General features: G+C 44.9%; 1 protein-coding gene across 1 annotated transcript in view; it reads right to left on the reverse strand.

The window, feature by feature from the left end:
* CELSR1 (cadherin EGF LAG seven-pass G-type receptor 1) overlaps positions 1-16,845 on the reverse strand; it is a 175,054-nt gene that overhangs the window by 40,153 nt on the left and 118,056 nt on the right. Inside the window, exons 6-13 of the mRNA XM_074586485.1 lie at positions 11,167-11,324; positions 9,863-10,026; positions 8,352-8,477; positions 3,290-3,456; positions 2,646-2,831; positions 2,205-2,318; positions 1,706-1,880; positions 852-993 (exon numbers count right to left, since the gene is read on the reverse strand). Coding sequence (XP_074442586.1) covers positions 852-993; positions 1,706-1,880; positions 2,205-2,318; positions 2,646-2,831; positions 3,290-3,456; positions 8,352-8,477; positions 9,863-10,026; positions 11,167-11,324 — 1,232 coding nt within the window. The remainder of the gene's footprint in view (positions 1-851; positions 994-1,705; positions 1,881-2,204; positions 2,319-2,645; positions 2,832-3,289; positions 3,457-8,351; positions 8,478-9,862; positions 10,027-11,166; positions 11,325-16,845) is intronic.

Raw genomic sequence — 16,845 nt, forward strand, 5'->3', positions numbered from 1 at the left:
ATTGCCAGGTTTGTACTTCCATGCTTTATAATACGAAAAACCACAATGCTGCACTTGACATGATGTCGGCAGATAATGACAAGGGACAACGTCTCTCTGTAGCTAATCCAGAGGAATGAAAGATGAATCTGGCAACAGCACGGCCAACATCCGCAAGCCCACACAACAAAAGGTGGAGGAAGAAGCTTGTGGTTTTCAAAGGGAAGGAAACATCACATGAGCTATTCCTAAATGGGCAGACAAATGCACTTCATTTGCACATCATGAATGGCCCATATTACAGTAAATCAAAGTGCTGTCTCTGGGATAAGGCCGGCTGCTGAATGCTTATCTGAGACCAGGAAACCAGTGGTGAGGGAATCAGCACGTTTCTCCACAGAGCTATATAGGACATAGGCCTCTCAGACGGCCCTGAAGAGATGGCTTTTTGCCAGCCCAGGGAGTGGATCCGAACTGCAAAGCCATTTTATCTGGCCACAGGCCACCTAACGGGATGCATCGCTCTGTGTGTGTGTGTGTGCGTGCTGGGGGAGCTGAAGGAGACACAGAGCAAACTCAGGCCAAGCCCACCACAAGGTGCAGGTCAGACGCAGTGCTGTGTCATGCATCACAGTTGGTCGAGCCCCTGAGCTGCTGTGGAAGCAAAGTGGTTCCTCAGCATATAGAAGTTTGCCTGGTCTCTGGGAAGAGAGCTCAGGAGCACCAAAGGGCATGGAGCCTCCAAATACCATCTACTACGAGCACTCAAATTGTAACAGGAAAGCTAACCAAAGCAGAAAAGGAAGCAGGAGGACTGCTGCCTTAGCAGAAGAGGTACTTGGAGGGATCAAGAACAAAAATAATCCTCTTACTTGCTCTCACAGTACTGTCCATAGTAGCTTTGTCCACATTCGCAGGTGTAGCCATGGGATGAGCTAGGTTTGTGCACGCACGTGGAGACATGCTCACATGGGTTCAGGTTACATACATCAACACAGTCTCTCCCGAAGTACCCTGGGGAGACAAGGTCATAAAATTACAGCAACCGTTGTAATTTACGATTTGCATGTCTCCAAAAGACCATCTATTTTAAGCCTATACACTAATAACACATCTTCAATAATCTGTAGATTCCCCCTGAGATACTGTCAGAAAGAAGGCACCCTTTTCCCTCTCAGCAAAAAAGATAGTGGGTTGCTCTTTTCAACAGTCTGTTAACATGCTTGAGGCACCCTTGTGCCTTTGGTTCCCAGTTTTATATTCAGGGCATGTGTTACAAATAGTTTTGTATTCTCTCCCTGCGTGTACGGGAGGTGACTGCGCTGGGTGCTGACAGCATGTGCTGGCTACATGCACCAAAACAGAGAAAACATTCAAAGTATCTCGATTAGGATGCAGGGTGTGAGACTGAAATCCAACAGCAGAAAAGGCTGGGAAAGAAAAAGAAAACAGACAAAAAGAAAAAGGGGAGGTGCATGGAAAGAGCCCTTTGGACCAGAAACCGTCTTTCTGTTTGGTTGATATGTTGCCTAGAACAAATGATCCTCAGTCCATGACTGCAGTTTCAAGGGTGCTACAGTGAGGCTTAGAAAGATAATACTGACTGGATGAGGAAGAATCAGAAGACGAGCGCTTTGCAGGCATGCTGCTGCTGCTGCTCTTCTGACGAGCACATGAGGATGTGATCCAGCTCCTGGATGAGTGCACGCGACGGTCGCTGGTTTACCTGGGTCACAGACACAGGAGTAGCTGTCCCAGTCGTCACTGCAGTAGCTGTGCTGGGGACACGGGTTGGAATCACAGGGGTTATCCACTTCGCAACCCTCCTTCACGTTGATCTTGATAGCCTGTTTCATGTTGAGTGTAGCTATATTTGTAGATGTCTCTCCCATTCTTACTCCCTGGTGACAAAAGACAATTATTTTTAAATTAGAGTCTTCATTCAGAATACAGTAATATGTTTCACTACTTCCATTAATCCATACGGCTACATTTTAAAGAAATAGCACCTGATGAGCCAAACCCATGTTTTTTTTCAAATGCTGTTCCCCTGTGAGACCAGATCCGTGCCTGGGAAAGTGGGTGGACTTTAATATTTTGATTCTTAGATATTTTGATGGAGGAAACAGAAATGTTTGCAGATGGATGAAAAAGAAAAGCCCACATTTTCACATGGGTATTTTCTTAAAAGTTCCAAGTTTGTTGCTACACTTTTCATTTCATACCTGCATACAGCCATAAAATCCCTGCTGAACAGAGATCTGGTCTCCAGAGACACCTCCCACAATGATGCTTTTCATTTTCAGTCCAGGTAGTTGATTTCCAATTTGCACAGTGCTCTGTTGAGGAAAAGGACAGTCGATAAGAAGCACTATCATCCTCTGTGACACAGACAGCCTACTTTCTGTAGTGACGGAGTCAAGCAGTAGCTGACAGTCGCTGACAGAAAAAATATCAAAGCAGCAAGGAGCTAGATATCTGAATGTGGCTTTTTACAGACTTGTTCATGAGATACCTTATCATTAGGCTAAATAAATTAATATAACTTCATTAGACACTACAGAACATGGCTCACAGCGTTAAGTATTTGTCCACAATCCTTTATCCTACTTTCTCCTTAAAACATTTCTGTAGCGCTCAGTTGCAAAGTTATGATGCTGCCTTACCTGGTACATCCCGTAGTCCAAGGACATGACAGCGAGGTACTTGATGTCTTTACCATCTTTAGCACTCTTCAGCTCTATTAACAAATGATGCCATTCCCCGTCACTGACTCGTGACTGGGTCATCTTCAAACGAGCAACCTGGCTCAGGCCACTGTACACTTCAAACTGCACGTAGTTGTTCAGTATCTGTTGAAATAAAAAATCATGTCTATTTTTTGCTACACATTTGTATTTGATGCAGAAGGGGGCAGAGAGAAAGATAATAACATTTCCTAAGACAACTCAAAAGGAAAAAAAGCCCCAACAGTAAAGAAGGGAATGCTTGCTGGCGTTCCCAAAGTTACTCCTGGCTTAACTTTGGACATTCAGAAGCTAACTTACCCTACTGACAAAAAAACCCCCAAAACAACCAAGAGATACATTTTTTTTGGCATCTATATTAATCCAGACTACTAATTCTGTTAAAAAAAAAAATCTTAAACCAACTAATCTCAATTTTACAATGATCACAATGATGACAATAATTTGCATTTATTAATGTGCATTTAGCTGGGTGGACAAAGCTATGTAGTTCATGTGGCCATATCCACTGATGGGGGGGAACTTCTTAATTCTTTTCTATCCAAAGGCAGCCACAATTTTACCTGAATGTTGATCTTGGATGCAGTCCCAGCGTTGGCTTGCATTAACATGCCATTGACTTTCCGGGTTCTGAACATCAGCCCAATGTACCATGGCACAGAGATGGTAATGTCAAGGTCACTCCAAATGATAATGCTTTCACCGCTGAAACGCTGGGGAGACGGCATTGCTGTAAATCAAAAGCCAGGAGAGAAACAGGTTGATATCTTTCAGGACAAAGGTGACGAGAAGAAATGATGCTATGTCACAGCGATGGTGCGCGGCAGCCAGCCCCTCATCCACTGAGCTATTTTTAATCTAATACGGAGTAAGAGCTGGCCTAGGGGAGTTACTATGAAGCAGCTGATCATACTGCAAATTCACAAACTACCCTTGTTGAGGGGTAGGCGCCTTGTCTCGGTGCCTGCCCTCAAAGGCAGCGTCTCCACGCTGCTATGGCATTACACAGGTGAGAGGTGTTCCTAGCAAGGTAAGCTCAGGATCTCTACTGATACAGTTCTGCTGATGAGTGGGTAGACAGAGCAGGAAATATGAGGGCAACACTTGCTGCAGATGTTTTCAACATATCCTTGATTACCTACTTCTAATTAACAGATTAAACACAGAGGAAAAGACCGGGAGGCAACAGGAAATATAATTAATTATAAATACTTCAGGGCCAGATTATTCATCCGTCTCAGCTACGCAGCCTTTTCACAGGGAGAAGCCTCGTGTGGAATTGCCCAGATCATCTGCCTTAAATATCTCGAGGTGACAGCTGAAGAGCTGTCCTCCTCTCTAACCCTGCACAGACACAGCTCCTACAGGCAGACTCCGATGACAGCCTTCGATGGAAAGCACTCTGCTCATGGAAAATAGGGTAACACCCACCCTTTGGACTCTTAAAGTAGTTACCTCAGGTAACAGGAGCTACAGTACCACGGATTAGTGGATCCCACTGATTAGAAGCACAATTAAGTTGTGGGAGCTCTGTCCTATTTGCAGCATCCCATATGGCACCTCCACCATGCACGGCACCTTGTAGTGGGATCTGCAGTCAGCGCCTGCCTGACGTCCTCACTCATGAGCATGCTGGTGAAGTCCATGGCAGCTTTCTGCAGGTGGAAGTAGGCCCTAGAGACTGGGTACAACCATCACAGATTGGCACCCAGTGTTGTATCTCATCATATGCTGAGCCCATGTGGATGGTCAGCAAGATGACAGGGCTTAACAGTCTCCTTCCCCTTCTGCTCCACACTACCATATCTGCTGCCTCTTCTGGATGTTCTTGTAGTAAGAGACATCATGTACACAAACAAATGTGTTACTATAAAATGATGAGTTCTTAGAAAAAGGACTGCAACATCGTTGCAGAAGATGGAGTCGAATTGATGTGAAGTTGCATTTTTTGGAGGAAAAAACCCAAACCCCAAATTCGGATCCGTCTACTTGCCAGTCTCACTATAAGGGGAAAGGCTGTGTGGGGAGGAGCACCGGGGTTGGAGGGAAGTGCTGTCTGCAAGCCCTTCAGCTCCCCATTTGTGAGAAACAAGATGTCAGTGACGAGCGGACTATCCCTAGCCAAGGCAGAGGTGGAACTTGACTTGCCCTTCTCTAAGATGTGGTTACCCAACCACCCCACCCCAGGGTAAGTGCAGGCAGCCCCAAAGGGCAGCCCCTCTTCCTCCCGCTCCAGGCTGTGCTCTCCCCCTTACAGTCACATTCAGTCCTCCGTGAAGGCTAGTGGGGGCGTATGGTGGAACAACTGAAGCTTAGCCTGCTCTTGAAACCCAGACAGCAATTTAAAATGGTCCACCACCAGACATACATGTTCCCAGGTTCCTTAAAACTCTAATCCAGTGCTTGAGCTCTGTGGTCTGGGCCAGGACACAACTCATCAGCCCGCACTGCACCACATCAGTGTAAAAGTAACCGGGACATCAGTGTTGAGAATGGTCATTTCCTCCTTCTGCTCCACACGTGCAAAAGTCATCCCTCTCCTTCCTCCTCTACCCTGCCAACCTTCACAACGACCTCAACTGCCAGCTTCTTTGCTAGTGGTTTTCCAGACCGTTCTTGAGATTTTTAAGTCCGTCTGCCTCCGGAGAGTGGAGCTTCCCACCTGCTGGCGGCTGCTTGCAAGCATTTCAGCTCAGCTTCTGGGAGAACTGGACTGGCATGGAAATTAGCCACCTTCCTTTTCTCACCGGTGGTGACTTTTGGTGCTTGCAAATACCATTCCCTTCCCACACCTCCTCCCAACTCCCCTCCCTTCCCTGGGGCCAGGGTGCATCTTCCTCTGGTAGTAAAATAGAAATCCCCATCAGTCAGCCCTCTCTGACCTCCCTCCTCTCCCCAGCCCTTCCCCACGCCTGGGACCAGGGGTGTCCGTGGAGGGGACAGGTGGGACCTGAACACCCCTGTCACCACAGAGGCGAGCGCACATGCTTCGAAGCACAGCGTCTCCCTGCCATCGGCGATGCAGTGATGCAAACTAATTGTTTTCTTGGGGTTTGTCACTTTGAAGGGCTGTCTGTGTATCTACATGCAATTTTAAGAATCTCCTACATTTAAAAGGCCATCAGAAAGACATGAGGGCTATTCACTGTGGAGACAAAGGGCCTGGGGAAACACACTGCCAACACTGGATGTCACCCGCAGTTTGGGTGCAGGACATATGACAGCTTATGTTTTGGTGCAAACCTGTGGTGTTCAGCTCAAGGCCGGTGCAATGACAGTAGCCAGTCAAGAGCAAGGCGGGCACAGCTCCTAGATCTTCTTCAGAGCATTGCGATATCTCAATTTTCAAAAGAATTAAACTACAACAAAGGTGAAACTCATTTTTCCCTAATTTTATCTCTCTTCTATATGTCAGCAGAGGGAGATGGGAGCTGCCAGAAGGTGAGACAGCATGTCCTAGCAGGGTGGTGAAGGTAAGACACCCCATCCTCACTACTGCAGACCAGATCCCAGAGTTTATGAAGACTGGGTAACTGAAAAAGTTGAATTCTTAACCTGCAAAGCCATTGCTGTCTGTGAACCTGACGCAGATCCAGCACTGTCAAAGGGACTGAAGTAATGCATCAGCCAATCACTCCTACATAAGAATGCAAATATTCTAGCTAACTTTTTAAAAAATAGCTTCCTAATTATAGCTAATGCTGTTAGGATCATATCTGAGCACTCAAATGAACAACCTGAAAGCCAGGAGGGTAGTGGTCAATGGCTCCATGTCCAGATGAAGACTGGTGACAAGTGGTGTCCCTCAGGGGTCCGTATTACGACCAATACTGTTCAATATCTTCATCAATGACACAGACATCAATGACAATGACACAGTGGGATGAAGAGCACCCTCAACAAGCTTGCAGATGACACCAAGCTGAGTGGTGCAGTTGATATGCCTGAGGGACGGGGATGCCATCCAGAATGACCTGGACATCATCCAGAGAGATGTGGACAGGTTCGAGAAGTGGGCCCGCGTGAACCTCATGAGATTCAACAAGGCCAAGTGTAGGGTCCTGCACCTGGGTCAGTGCTACTCCTGGTACCAATACAGGCTGGGGGTGAAGGGATTGAGAGCAGCCTTGCCAAGAAGGACTTGCAGCTACTGGTGGATGAAAAGCTGGACGTGAGCCAACAATGTGCACTCGCAGCCCAGAAAGCCAACTCTATCCCGGGCTGCTTAGAAAGAAGCATGGCCAGCAGGTTGAGGGAGGTGATTCTGCCCCTCTACTCCGCTCTGGTGAGACCCCACCTGGAGTACTGCATCCAGCTCTGGAGCCCCCAGCACAGGAAAGACATGGACCTGTTGGAGTGGGTCCAGAGGAGGGCCACAAAAACAATCGGAGGGATGGCGCACCTCTCCTGTGAGGAAAAGCTAAGAGAGCTGGGGTTATTCATCCTGAAGAAGCAGAGGCTCCAGGGAGACCTTATTGCAGCCTTTCAGTACTTAAAGGGGACTTATAAGAAAGATGGGGACAGACTTTTTAGCAGGGCCTGTTGCGAAAGGACAAGGGGTAACAGTTTTAAACTAAAAGAGGGTAGATTTAGACTAGATTTAAGGAAGACATTTTTTACTGTCAGGGTGGTGAGACACTGGAACAGGTTTCCCAGAGAGGTGGTAGATGCCTCATCCCTGGAAACATCCAAGGTCAGGCTGGACAGGGCTCTGAGCAACCTGATCTAGTTAAAGATGTCCCTGCTTATGGCCGGGGGGTTGGACTAGATGACCTTTAAAGGTCCCTTTCAACCCGAACTACTCTCTGATTCTATGATAAGTGTCACAGGAGGATAATGGAAACAAAGATCTACCACATCTGCATCAGAGGCCAGAATTTGGCCTTCTGTTTCTGGGAAAGCCATGCCTAGTTTAAGCAGGTTTTCTTTCGTGGAAGCCTCCAGGAAGACTCCAAATGAGCAACTCTCCACTAGACGTGGAGGTGCCACCTTACAGCGGGCAGCCTGCTGCTGCAGTAACCCCATGGGACTCCTCACGGAGACGACTCCTCACTTCCTTGGAAAGAAACTAACTGCAAGTTCTTCACGCCCTATAAAACACACCTGCTGCTCCTTCCTCATCCTTTATTAATGAGGTTTTACACATATACGCACATTGTGTTCAATCAAAGAAAAACCCAATAAAACTGAAAGTGCTCGTACTCAGCAGAGACTGCCTTCTTGCCAAGAAAGCGGTGATTAAAACTGCACATTCATCCCTGGTTTGAGTCAAAGCCCAATAAAGTCAGCGGGATTCTTTCCACTGATTTAAAGGGGCTTAGGATCAGGCATTTTTACTATAAACAAATTACTAACTACTGCCAAGTTCCGTGGAACTGCTTTGCTTATGTAAGTAAATCAATGAAAGCTGCTGTTATTCACGACAGTATGTCATCCATCATATTTACTATACAGGCGATCTCTAAAATTGTTTCAAAAAGATAATGGGTGATTTTTAGTCTTAATTGCAATCTTCTGTTACCTATCCTTTAAGCATTACAGTTTGACATGCATGCCATGAAACGCTAACGATGGGTAGTGAAACCTGCACACATGACTATGCACAGAGAGGTCTTTGCGTCCTACCTTGCTCGCAGTTTTTCCCTCCGTAGCGTACGGGGCACTCGCAGATGTACGTGTTCCACTTGTTGACGCACGTGCCTCCATTCTGGCACCAGCTGGTTTCACAGTAGTTCCTCTGCGCCGCACAGCCTGAGTTTTTATGTAAAAAGAAGACATGACCATTATAAATTTGTTTGTTTTTTTTTTTAATATCCTTGAAGTCAGCGAAGCAAAATGTGGATGTTTACATGAACCGCGCAAGTGTCACATTCATAAAGACAAATCAATCAAAGGCTATTAAAAACAGTCACTGAGCTGTAAACCTCTGGGGACTAAGAGAAATTTTGGGGGAAATATCACTGCGTGCTTGTCCTGTTTTTACACTCTTCTCCACTGCTGGAAACAGGCAGATTGACTGGTGCTGTGACTCAGCACCACTGTTTGCAACTTACTGTCATCCAACCAACAGACTAACCAGGGAAAGCCAATGCGCAGTGTTACACTGCGGAGTAACATGACTATATATCATTGTTTTAAGCTATAGGGAAACACTTTTCCAAATCAGGAAAAAAAAAAATCCATCCTGAAGAAAACACTTCATGCCCCTCCTGATGTATATTTCCATCGGATAAAAACTTTTATTTAATGAAAATTAGGGGCATAACTGTTAAAAAAGGGCTCCAAGACAAAACAGCCATTTGAAGCTTATGCTATGACTCCCTTCTTAATCCGTGATCAATGCAACATACCTAAAAACTGCAATTTAGCTCTTACACAGACCTTCAGCAGGGTGGAAGGAAGGGATTTGCCACTCGTGTGTGGAAGAGATGATTTTATGATGATGAGAACATTTTGTACACCCAAACTAATCCTGATCTGGGATCCAGGGACTGGAAACCAAATCAGAAACTCCAAAAGGCTGCTTCATGCAGCAGGTTTCATATTTGGAGGACTGAGGAATTCGATTTACAGGACAAACATAATTTATGAAGAAGTCATTAAAAATGTTGTCTTTTTCATGAACTAATCCCACCGGCTTTCAGAGCAAAGTGACATTTAAAAGGTAATTAGAAAAAAAAAAAAAAAAAAAAAAGAAGAGGGAAAAGTTCACTTAGGACTAAATTCCTGGGTGAAATTCATAGCAATGCAGAAGATCTAAACAAGCCCCGTCCTTGTTTGCAAGCTGCTTAGTCCTGTACGTGTGCGCTGTGCCACAGGCCATTGTGTGTGTCCCTGGCGCGGGCAGGGACTGCTCCTTGTTCAAACAAACGAGGTGTGCCGAGCAGGCTGCAGCCGTGCCGGTGATGTGGTGGCAGTGCAATGCCCAGCCGCGCCTCGAGCCCCTGCCACACGCAAACGCTTTGCACTCAGCAGTGCTAACAGAGGGACAGGAGCTATTTCACACCCCGCTGTCCCCTGCCCCTTCCTGGGGTTCCTCCCAGCGCCGGCCCCTTGGACATCCTAAGCCCTGTAACACACACAGCTGCGGCAGAGAGCTTTCTCGCATTGACTTTTGAGGTGGCAGCCACTCGTACCTGGCAGGGTGCCATTATTGGCAATGAAACTAGCCATGTCGATCGGCTTGCTGTCGATGGAGAGGTTCCTCATGCAGCCGATAAACTGTCTGTTGTGCACCGGGAAATCTTCAGGCAAGTTTGGAACACCCCCAAGGAGGAGAGGGCCAGTTAGGTCCAAAGATCTGAAAAAAACAAAGAAATGCTCATCATTTCTTGCATATAGATTGTTTTGTTTGTTTTGTTCTTTATCTTACTGTATCCATAAGCACACTTGCGCCGTTTAGTTCACTTGTGTTGCCATGCGCATCCCTCTGCTACATCAGCACTTCCAGAGTTTGTAATCAAAGGACCTTCTAGAAACATCGTAACTTTTAACTTAGGAGCTGTCATACGCACACAGAATCCAATGACCTGTCCCTACCAGTGGCCAATATGAAGAAAAAAAAAAGAAAATTATGGAAAAATGTCCAGCCACAGGACTCTTGTGACTCCAGTCACTCAGTCTCATACTCCACAGCACAAGGGTTGAGATGCTGTAGATTTTGATATGACTTAAGTATTACACATTCCCAACCTTTTTTAAATCCTCTGAAGATCTTGGTCTTAATAACATTTGGTGGAGGCAGGTTCCACTGAGTGACTCCACACTGTGCGAAAAGTACATCACCTGGTCAGTTTGAATCAACTCTAATTTTTATGGTCCCTCCTTCTCTTGGGATTTTAGAGCAGCATGGGCATCTCAATGGTCTTTCTGCTATCACTCATTATTTTATATCCCCACTATGTTTCTTGCTGTCCATCTCATCTTTAAACTCAACAGTACTAACCTTTCTGGTGTTTCCTCACAGGAAAGTTTCTTTTAATACCTAATCATTTTTCGATGGCCTTTTTTGTACCTTCTTTATTTCCATCTTCTTTTAAGATAGGACTATTAACTTAAATGATGGAAGTAATAAGCTCTTCAGCCATCCTCTTCATTAATAAAGTCGAACATTTTATTTGCCCTTCTAGCTACGTTTTCATACTGAGTAGGTGCTTTTTGGGAGCCATCCACACTGACCTTCAGGTCTTTTTTTTTATTTATTTGCATTTTCCAAGTAATTTGGGCACATATCTACATGAAACTGTGCATTCCACCCGGTGTGCTGATATTTGCAGTGGCCTCCAACAAATTTCACCTACCAAACTAAACCTTGTCACTTTTTCTTGTTAAATTGTATCTGCTTTTCCAACTTAATTTGCTTAGTGGTTAATCAACATACTCTTGACTCTCGTCTGGAAGAAAAGAATGAGTGGAAAATGCAGATATAGGGAAACCTTACTTCTTTGAGCCAGTCTGAGTCCCCTGGGCAGCGCAGGTGTAGTTTCCAATGAGGCTCCCGAAGCGCACAGCCACTGCTGTGTCACAGTCGTCCACGGTCACCACGGCCACCTTCTCTCCCGAAGGCCCATGAGGAATTCCTAATCGCCCAATGTTGGGCTTCAAGAAATACACGGCACGTGTCATACAATGCTACATACACAAGGGATTTAAGTGCTGGTTCACCCAGCTCAAAGACAGACTTCTTCCTACCCTCCAACGGGCACTAAAATAGGATATATAAACAAAACAGTAGAAGTTAAGTTGACCTATGACATCTAGGCAAGAAAAAACCCCAACGGATGACTTCAAAGAGAGTCCACACATGCCCAGTGTGATACAGAGCATGGTCAGAAGTGGCTTTGGTCTTTTCCACTGCTGAACCATTTTGGCCCATGTACCTTCAAAGAGGCATTTTCTTAGTTCTGCACAGCAAACTAATAAATTTTGCTCATTTTGCAGTTCTTCACCTCAAGTAAATGAAGTAACTTGAATTGGTACATCGTTTCTGCCCAAAGACAGAAAACCATAAAATGATGTAATATCACAAATGAGGCTAAAGGCTTAAATCAAATTTTCTCTAATAGGGGTAGTCTGTCAGGGCCACCAGAAACTGAGTGCAGGTTCTTACAAAGGTTGTAGTGAAAGGTTGTCTGATGACTAGAAGGGAGCTTAGATGAAGACTGCTTATTCCGGGGCACAGAAAACCACTGACCATTGCTGACCTGTCTGAGAAGCCCCCAGTTTCCAGTCATGGGAGAACAGAGATCAGTGACCTGTAGAGTTGGACAATCGAAAATAACGGATGGATCTGAGCTTGCTCACAGAGTCACTTCGGTCCAGGCACACACACTGACACTGTGGGTGGTGCATGGAAGATGGGAAGAAAGTGTGTTTTAGCGTGGCAATAGATGCTCCAGCTTGCGCTGATGTCCGACTTCACCCAGGCAGTAGGAAACTCCTGCCAAACCCAATCACAATGTGCCCTGGTGAACGTGGGCCACAAAACTAGAATTATCACACTCAGCTTCACACCTCCACTGTTACTGGCTTGCTCTGCCATTCACCCTGCTGGCAGTTGTTGTTCTCCCCACTTCAGCAACTACCAACAACTGGGGAAATTCAGTGATCCCAACAGACAGGAAAGCCTATGGGACCACCGGGAATCCAACCACCAAACTTCTGTGCCTCTACCACGAACGTATCCTTCACCTCACTTATTTCCTATCTCATGAGATGGACCCCAGTGTGACCGACAGGAGGTGACACCTGCTACGCAATAACTGAAGAGACGGATTCCTCCAGTGGAGAAGTGCACCACGACTGCTAAAAAAGGGTGTGTGCATAAACAGCAGCATATCAGCCTCAATGAAGAACTAGCAAATTATGTAAGAAAGCCGTTTTCAGTGTTTAGTGTTCGTAGGGAGCTCCAGAGTCCTGATCTACCACTGGTGCAGGATCTCTGAGGACTTTATGGGTACAAGAGAGGCAATGAGCTGAGCTCGCCTGGCTTTGCTGCCATTCCTCTACAGGCAAAGGGACAGCCCACAGGAGTGAAGTCACCAGGATCTGACCAGACACGCGGCAAAACCGAAAGCCAAGAGGTATTTTTATGATGTGTTGATCAACAATAGTTGTAACCATATGAAAATGGAAGATGGCTGGGTATCACGCTGTAGTTTGCTGTACACTTGCTTTAAAACATATATTGCTCAACTGCGTACCAAAATCCCTTATTTGTACATCAAACAAGGAAGCAGTAAGGAGATAAATGCCTATTCTTTCTGCTTCGCTTGTACACACATGAATTTGTTAAAATACCTAAAGCCACTTTCATCATGCGTAAAGAAAAACAGATTTATTTCTAAGGGTAATTATCCCAATGTATAAAAAACATTTTTAAAACATGTTTCCTGGTGTCAATTCCAGTTGGAAAGTATTTTCCATTTCCTCTACCAAGAACTAACGTGATCACATAGTTTGGCAGTTACACAGTATAAGGTTTTGACCTCTCTCGAGTGATATTAAGGCAGATTTCATTTTTTCCGATACTCCCTGGGCTTTGCCACTGCCCAGCTTGGAAAGACAGGAAGCATACGTATTTGCAGTGCTGAAAATGTTATTGTACGCAATGATGGCGATGTTAGTGAGCAGCTTTTCAAAGTACATGAAACAATACATAGAAAATTAACCAACTGACAGGCAGACATTCCCTTCCAAAACTAAAATGTTTACATTCTGGGTGCTGCTTCTATTCATTTGGAGGAATGATTCGATTAACATTTACGTTCTTTTGCTTCACTGAAACAACCTATTGTTTCTTACATGGGAGCCTTGACAAAGGCAGGGTATTTATTCTCGCAGCAGGGGGGATCTGCCCAATGTTAATCAAGATTGCAACCTGATGAGACTCAGCAGTCTGCAGCTGCTCCTTCACAGTCAAATAGCTGCAGTAGCAAATTGATTTCCCCCCCCCCCCACTTTTACTTAACGTAGAAATTGCGAAGTGTTTCTCTAGATGTTGACTGGTCATTGCTGTGCAGACCTCTGGCATCTCTTTGGCTCTGATGACCACACAGAACTATAAACTGGTGAAGAGGAAACGGAATATTCCGGTGAATGGGAAGAGACTGATCGTCAGTTCAAACCATACTTAGTTCAAACACACATTCAAACAGTGATTTTCTGACCGCGTCAAAAGGCTCCTTTGACAGAATAGGCTTTTCCCAAAATGGAATAATATGTTGCTGGGAAAGGAAAGAGATTCTCTGAGTGATTTAATGTGACATGGACTCTTTTCTTCGCTTATACGTGACAAGTACTACACTACTCATCTCCATGCTTAGTGCAGGGAATACTTTATAATTGAAGTAATGTGAAATAAATAAAAGACTGGAACTGAGGGAGCCTAAGTTAGGAGTTACTTCAGAATTGAATCATGAAACTGATTTTAGTAATTTAATATTTTGATTAATAGTAAATATAGTTTGCTGGTGATGCAAAGGATATTTAGAGTATCCTGCATTAAAATAAAGAACCACTTTGAATAGCTGAGTCCTAGAAAAAGAATTAATCACAGAACATGAAACTCGGGATCTAACTACCGGAATTTGTATTGCAGGATCAGAGATCATCAGCTGCAAATTATGAAAAATGAGAAAAACAAAACTGTATTAACTGACTGCAAAACAATTGTGAACCATGGTGTGATTAAAATATATAAAACACAATACTACAGTGGGTTGTTGTGAAGTATGAGGGAAATTCTATGACACTGACTAGGACAGAATATTGTGGACAATGTTGATTTCATTTATTAAAAATAACTTCCAACTAAAGCAGATGTACAGGACTGCAGCCAGGGCAATGGAAAGCTTACCTTATATCAAATAGACAAAAAGGACTTGCTGTGTTCAGCCTAGCAAAGCGAAGGCTAAGGAAGAGTTTTGGAAATGAGAAGATGCTACTACTGCAACGGACGTAGTACCAGAAAAAAATGGGGATAAGATGCCCATGAGTAATGTAAGGTGGAAATCAGCAGGTGATACTCAGCTATAGGAGGAAACCTTTGGGAAAGCTGCCGGGGCGAAAATTATAAAAAGAAGAACTTTGTTTGTGATTATAGAAGTTGGTGTTAGCAAGAGGACTAGTCTATGTTCAAAACAAAATAAGTAAGTAGTACTTGGAAAATACACAAGAAAGCGAATTGCCAACGCTAAATGATAGCACACACATTTACATTTCAGGCACCATCTTCGCCTCTGAGGAATCCTACTGGAGCAAGACTGATCCCTAACAGTAGGAACAGCTAACACTAACCAGCATTAATTCACACTATTATTTCCTGGAAATATGTTCAAGGAGTTAAAAGCCAGACTTTCATCTGGGTACTTAGCCGTCCTTTCTGCCTGTCAGACTCATCTCCTGAAACACCATGCTACCCGAAAGGCAAGTTCCATTAGCTGTGCCAATTCTGCACTCATGAGTAAATGTTCAATGTGGTGTACAGGAATTTACCAGCATGACCCCCATTAATGGTAATGCAAGTAACTGAGTTCCTGCTCATGGGGCTGAAAATTTACCTTGTGCTGCTAACCCCAGAGGCTGCCTTTTTACTTAGCGCTCGTCCAGAGAGGGGCTGGAATTCAAACTTCAAAGACCACATGCTGTAAAACTGAGTAGCAAGGAGAGGTACCAAACAGCACCAGAGAGAGGACTTGGCCTCCCTTAAACAAACTATGAAAGAAGTTGATTCATCCTGGACGGAAAAAAAAAAAAAAAAAGGAAACACAGCAGCCCTAAGTGTTGCAGTGTGTTATCACCACCACATAGTGATTCTTCAAACATTCTGTGCCCCCCGTATTATCATAGAATCATAGAATCTTCATGGTTGGAAGGGACCTTTGAGATCATCGAGTCCAACCATACACACACATTAAAAAAAAAAAACAAAACCCACCCTACAATCTCTGCCACTAGAGCATGCCCTGAAGTGCCAAATCTATATGTTTCTTAAATGCCTCTAGGGATGGTGACTCAACCACCTCCCTGGGCAGGCTGTTCCAGTGCCTGACCACTCTTTCAGTAAAGTAATTCTTCCTAATATCTAATCTAAACCTCCCCTGCCCCAGCTTCAGACCATTTCCTCTGGTCCTGTCACTATTCACCTGGGAGAAGAGGCCAACACCCACCTCTCTACAACCTCCTTTCAGGTAGGTGTAGAGGGCAGTGAGGTCTCCCCTCAGCCTCCTCTTCTCCAAGCTAAACATGCCCAGCTCCCTCAGCCTCTCCTCATGTGACCTGGTCTCCAGACCCCTCACCAGCCTGGTAGCTCTCCTCTGGACACGCTCCAGCACCTCAATGTCCCTCTTGTACAGAGGGGCCCAGAACTGAACACAGCACTCGAGATGAGGCCTCATATTAAACATATTAACATATTAAAATATGTTGTGTTCATTATATTGACCCTTACATGTTCTTGTTATAATTGCATACAGAGTCACTTGGAGAAAAGAAACAGCCCTGATTCAGGATCTACAGGTGAGAGCAGAAGCCACCTAACTTTCTCTGTAACACAAGACGAACCACATTTATATTCCTCAAACAATGACAATTAGTACCTAAAATTGTACACAATGTTATGAGACTTAACTTTGCCTCACTGAGCTTTCATGAAGGACATTAGCGGTTCTGATCTATGGGTGGACAATCTCAAATCTTGTGTCTAACCCAAGACATTCTCCCTTGCCCGGACAGAGTCACAATTACAAACTGTAATTGCAAGAATGACAGTCACCCAGGATGTCTTTTGAAAACTGCAGCTCCCTTTCTGACCACGGCGGGGTTAACAGTGAGACTCCTATTGTCCTCAGTGGTGACCTGGAGGAGTGACCATCTCATGCTGCAAAGGTGCATGTCACTCCCCTTGGCCACCTGCAGGGACTTTCTCAGGCTGCAGTGAGGGGACACCGCTGTGAAGGTATTTTACTAGCGATGCCGAATCTGATTTTCATGAAACCCAAGTACGGAGCAATGAACTGTTTGGACTTCTCCCCACAACTTCAACAGAGAGAAACACATGTAGATTCTCCCAGGTGCCTGTAAAACCCTGAGAAGCTTAATCTGTGAACTTGTGTTTTAT

This window comes from Larus michahellis, chromosome 1 (genome assembly GCF_964199755.1).
Source record: "Larus michahellis chromosome 1, bLarMic1.1, whole genome shotgun sequence".
In the NCBI taxonomy this organism is placed as follows: domain Eukaryota; kingdom Metazoa; phylum Chordata; class Aves; order Charadriiformes; family Laridae; genus Larus; species Larus michahellis.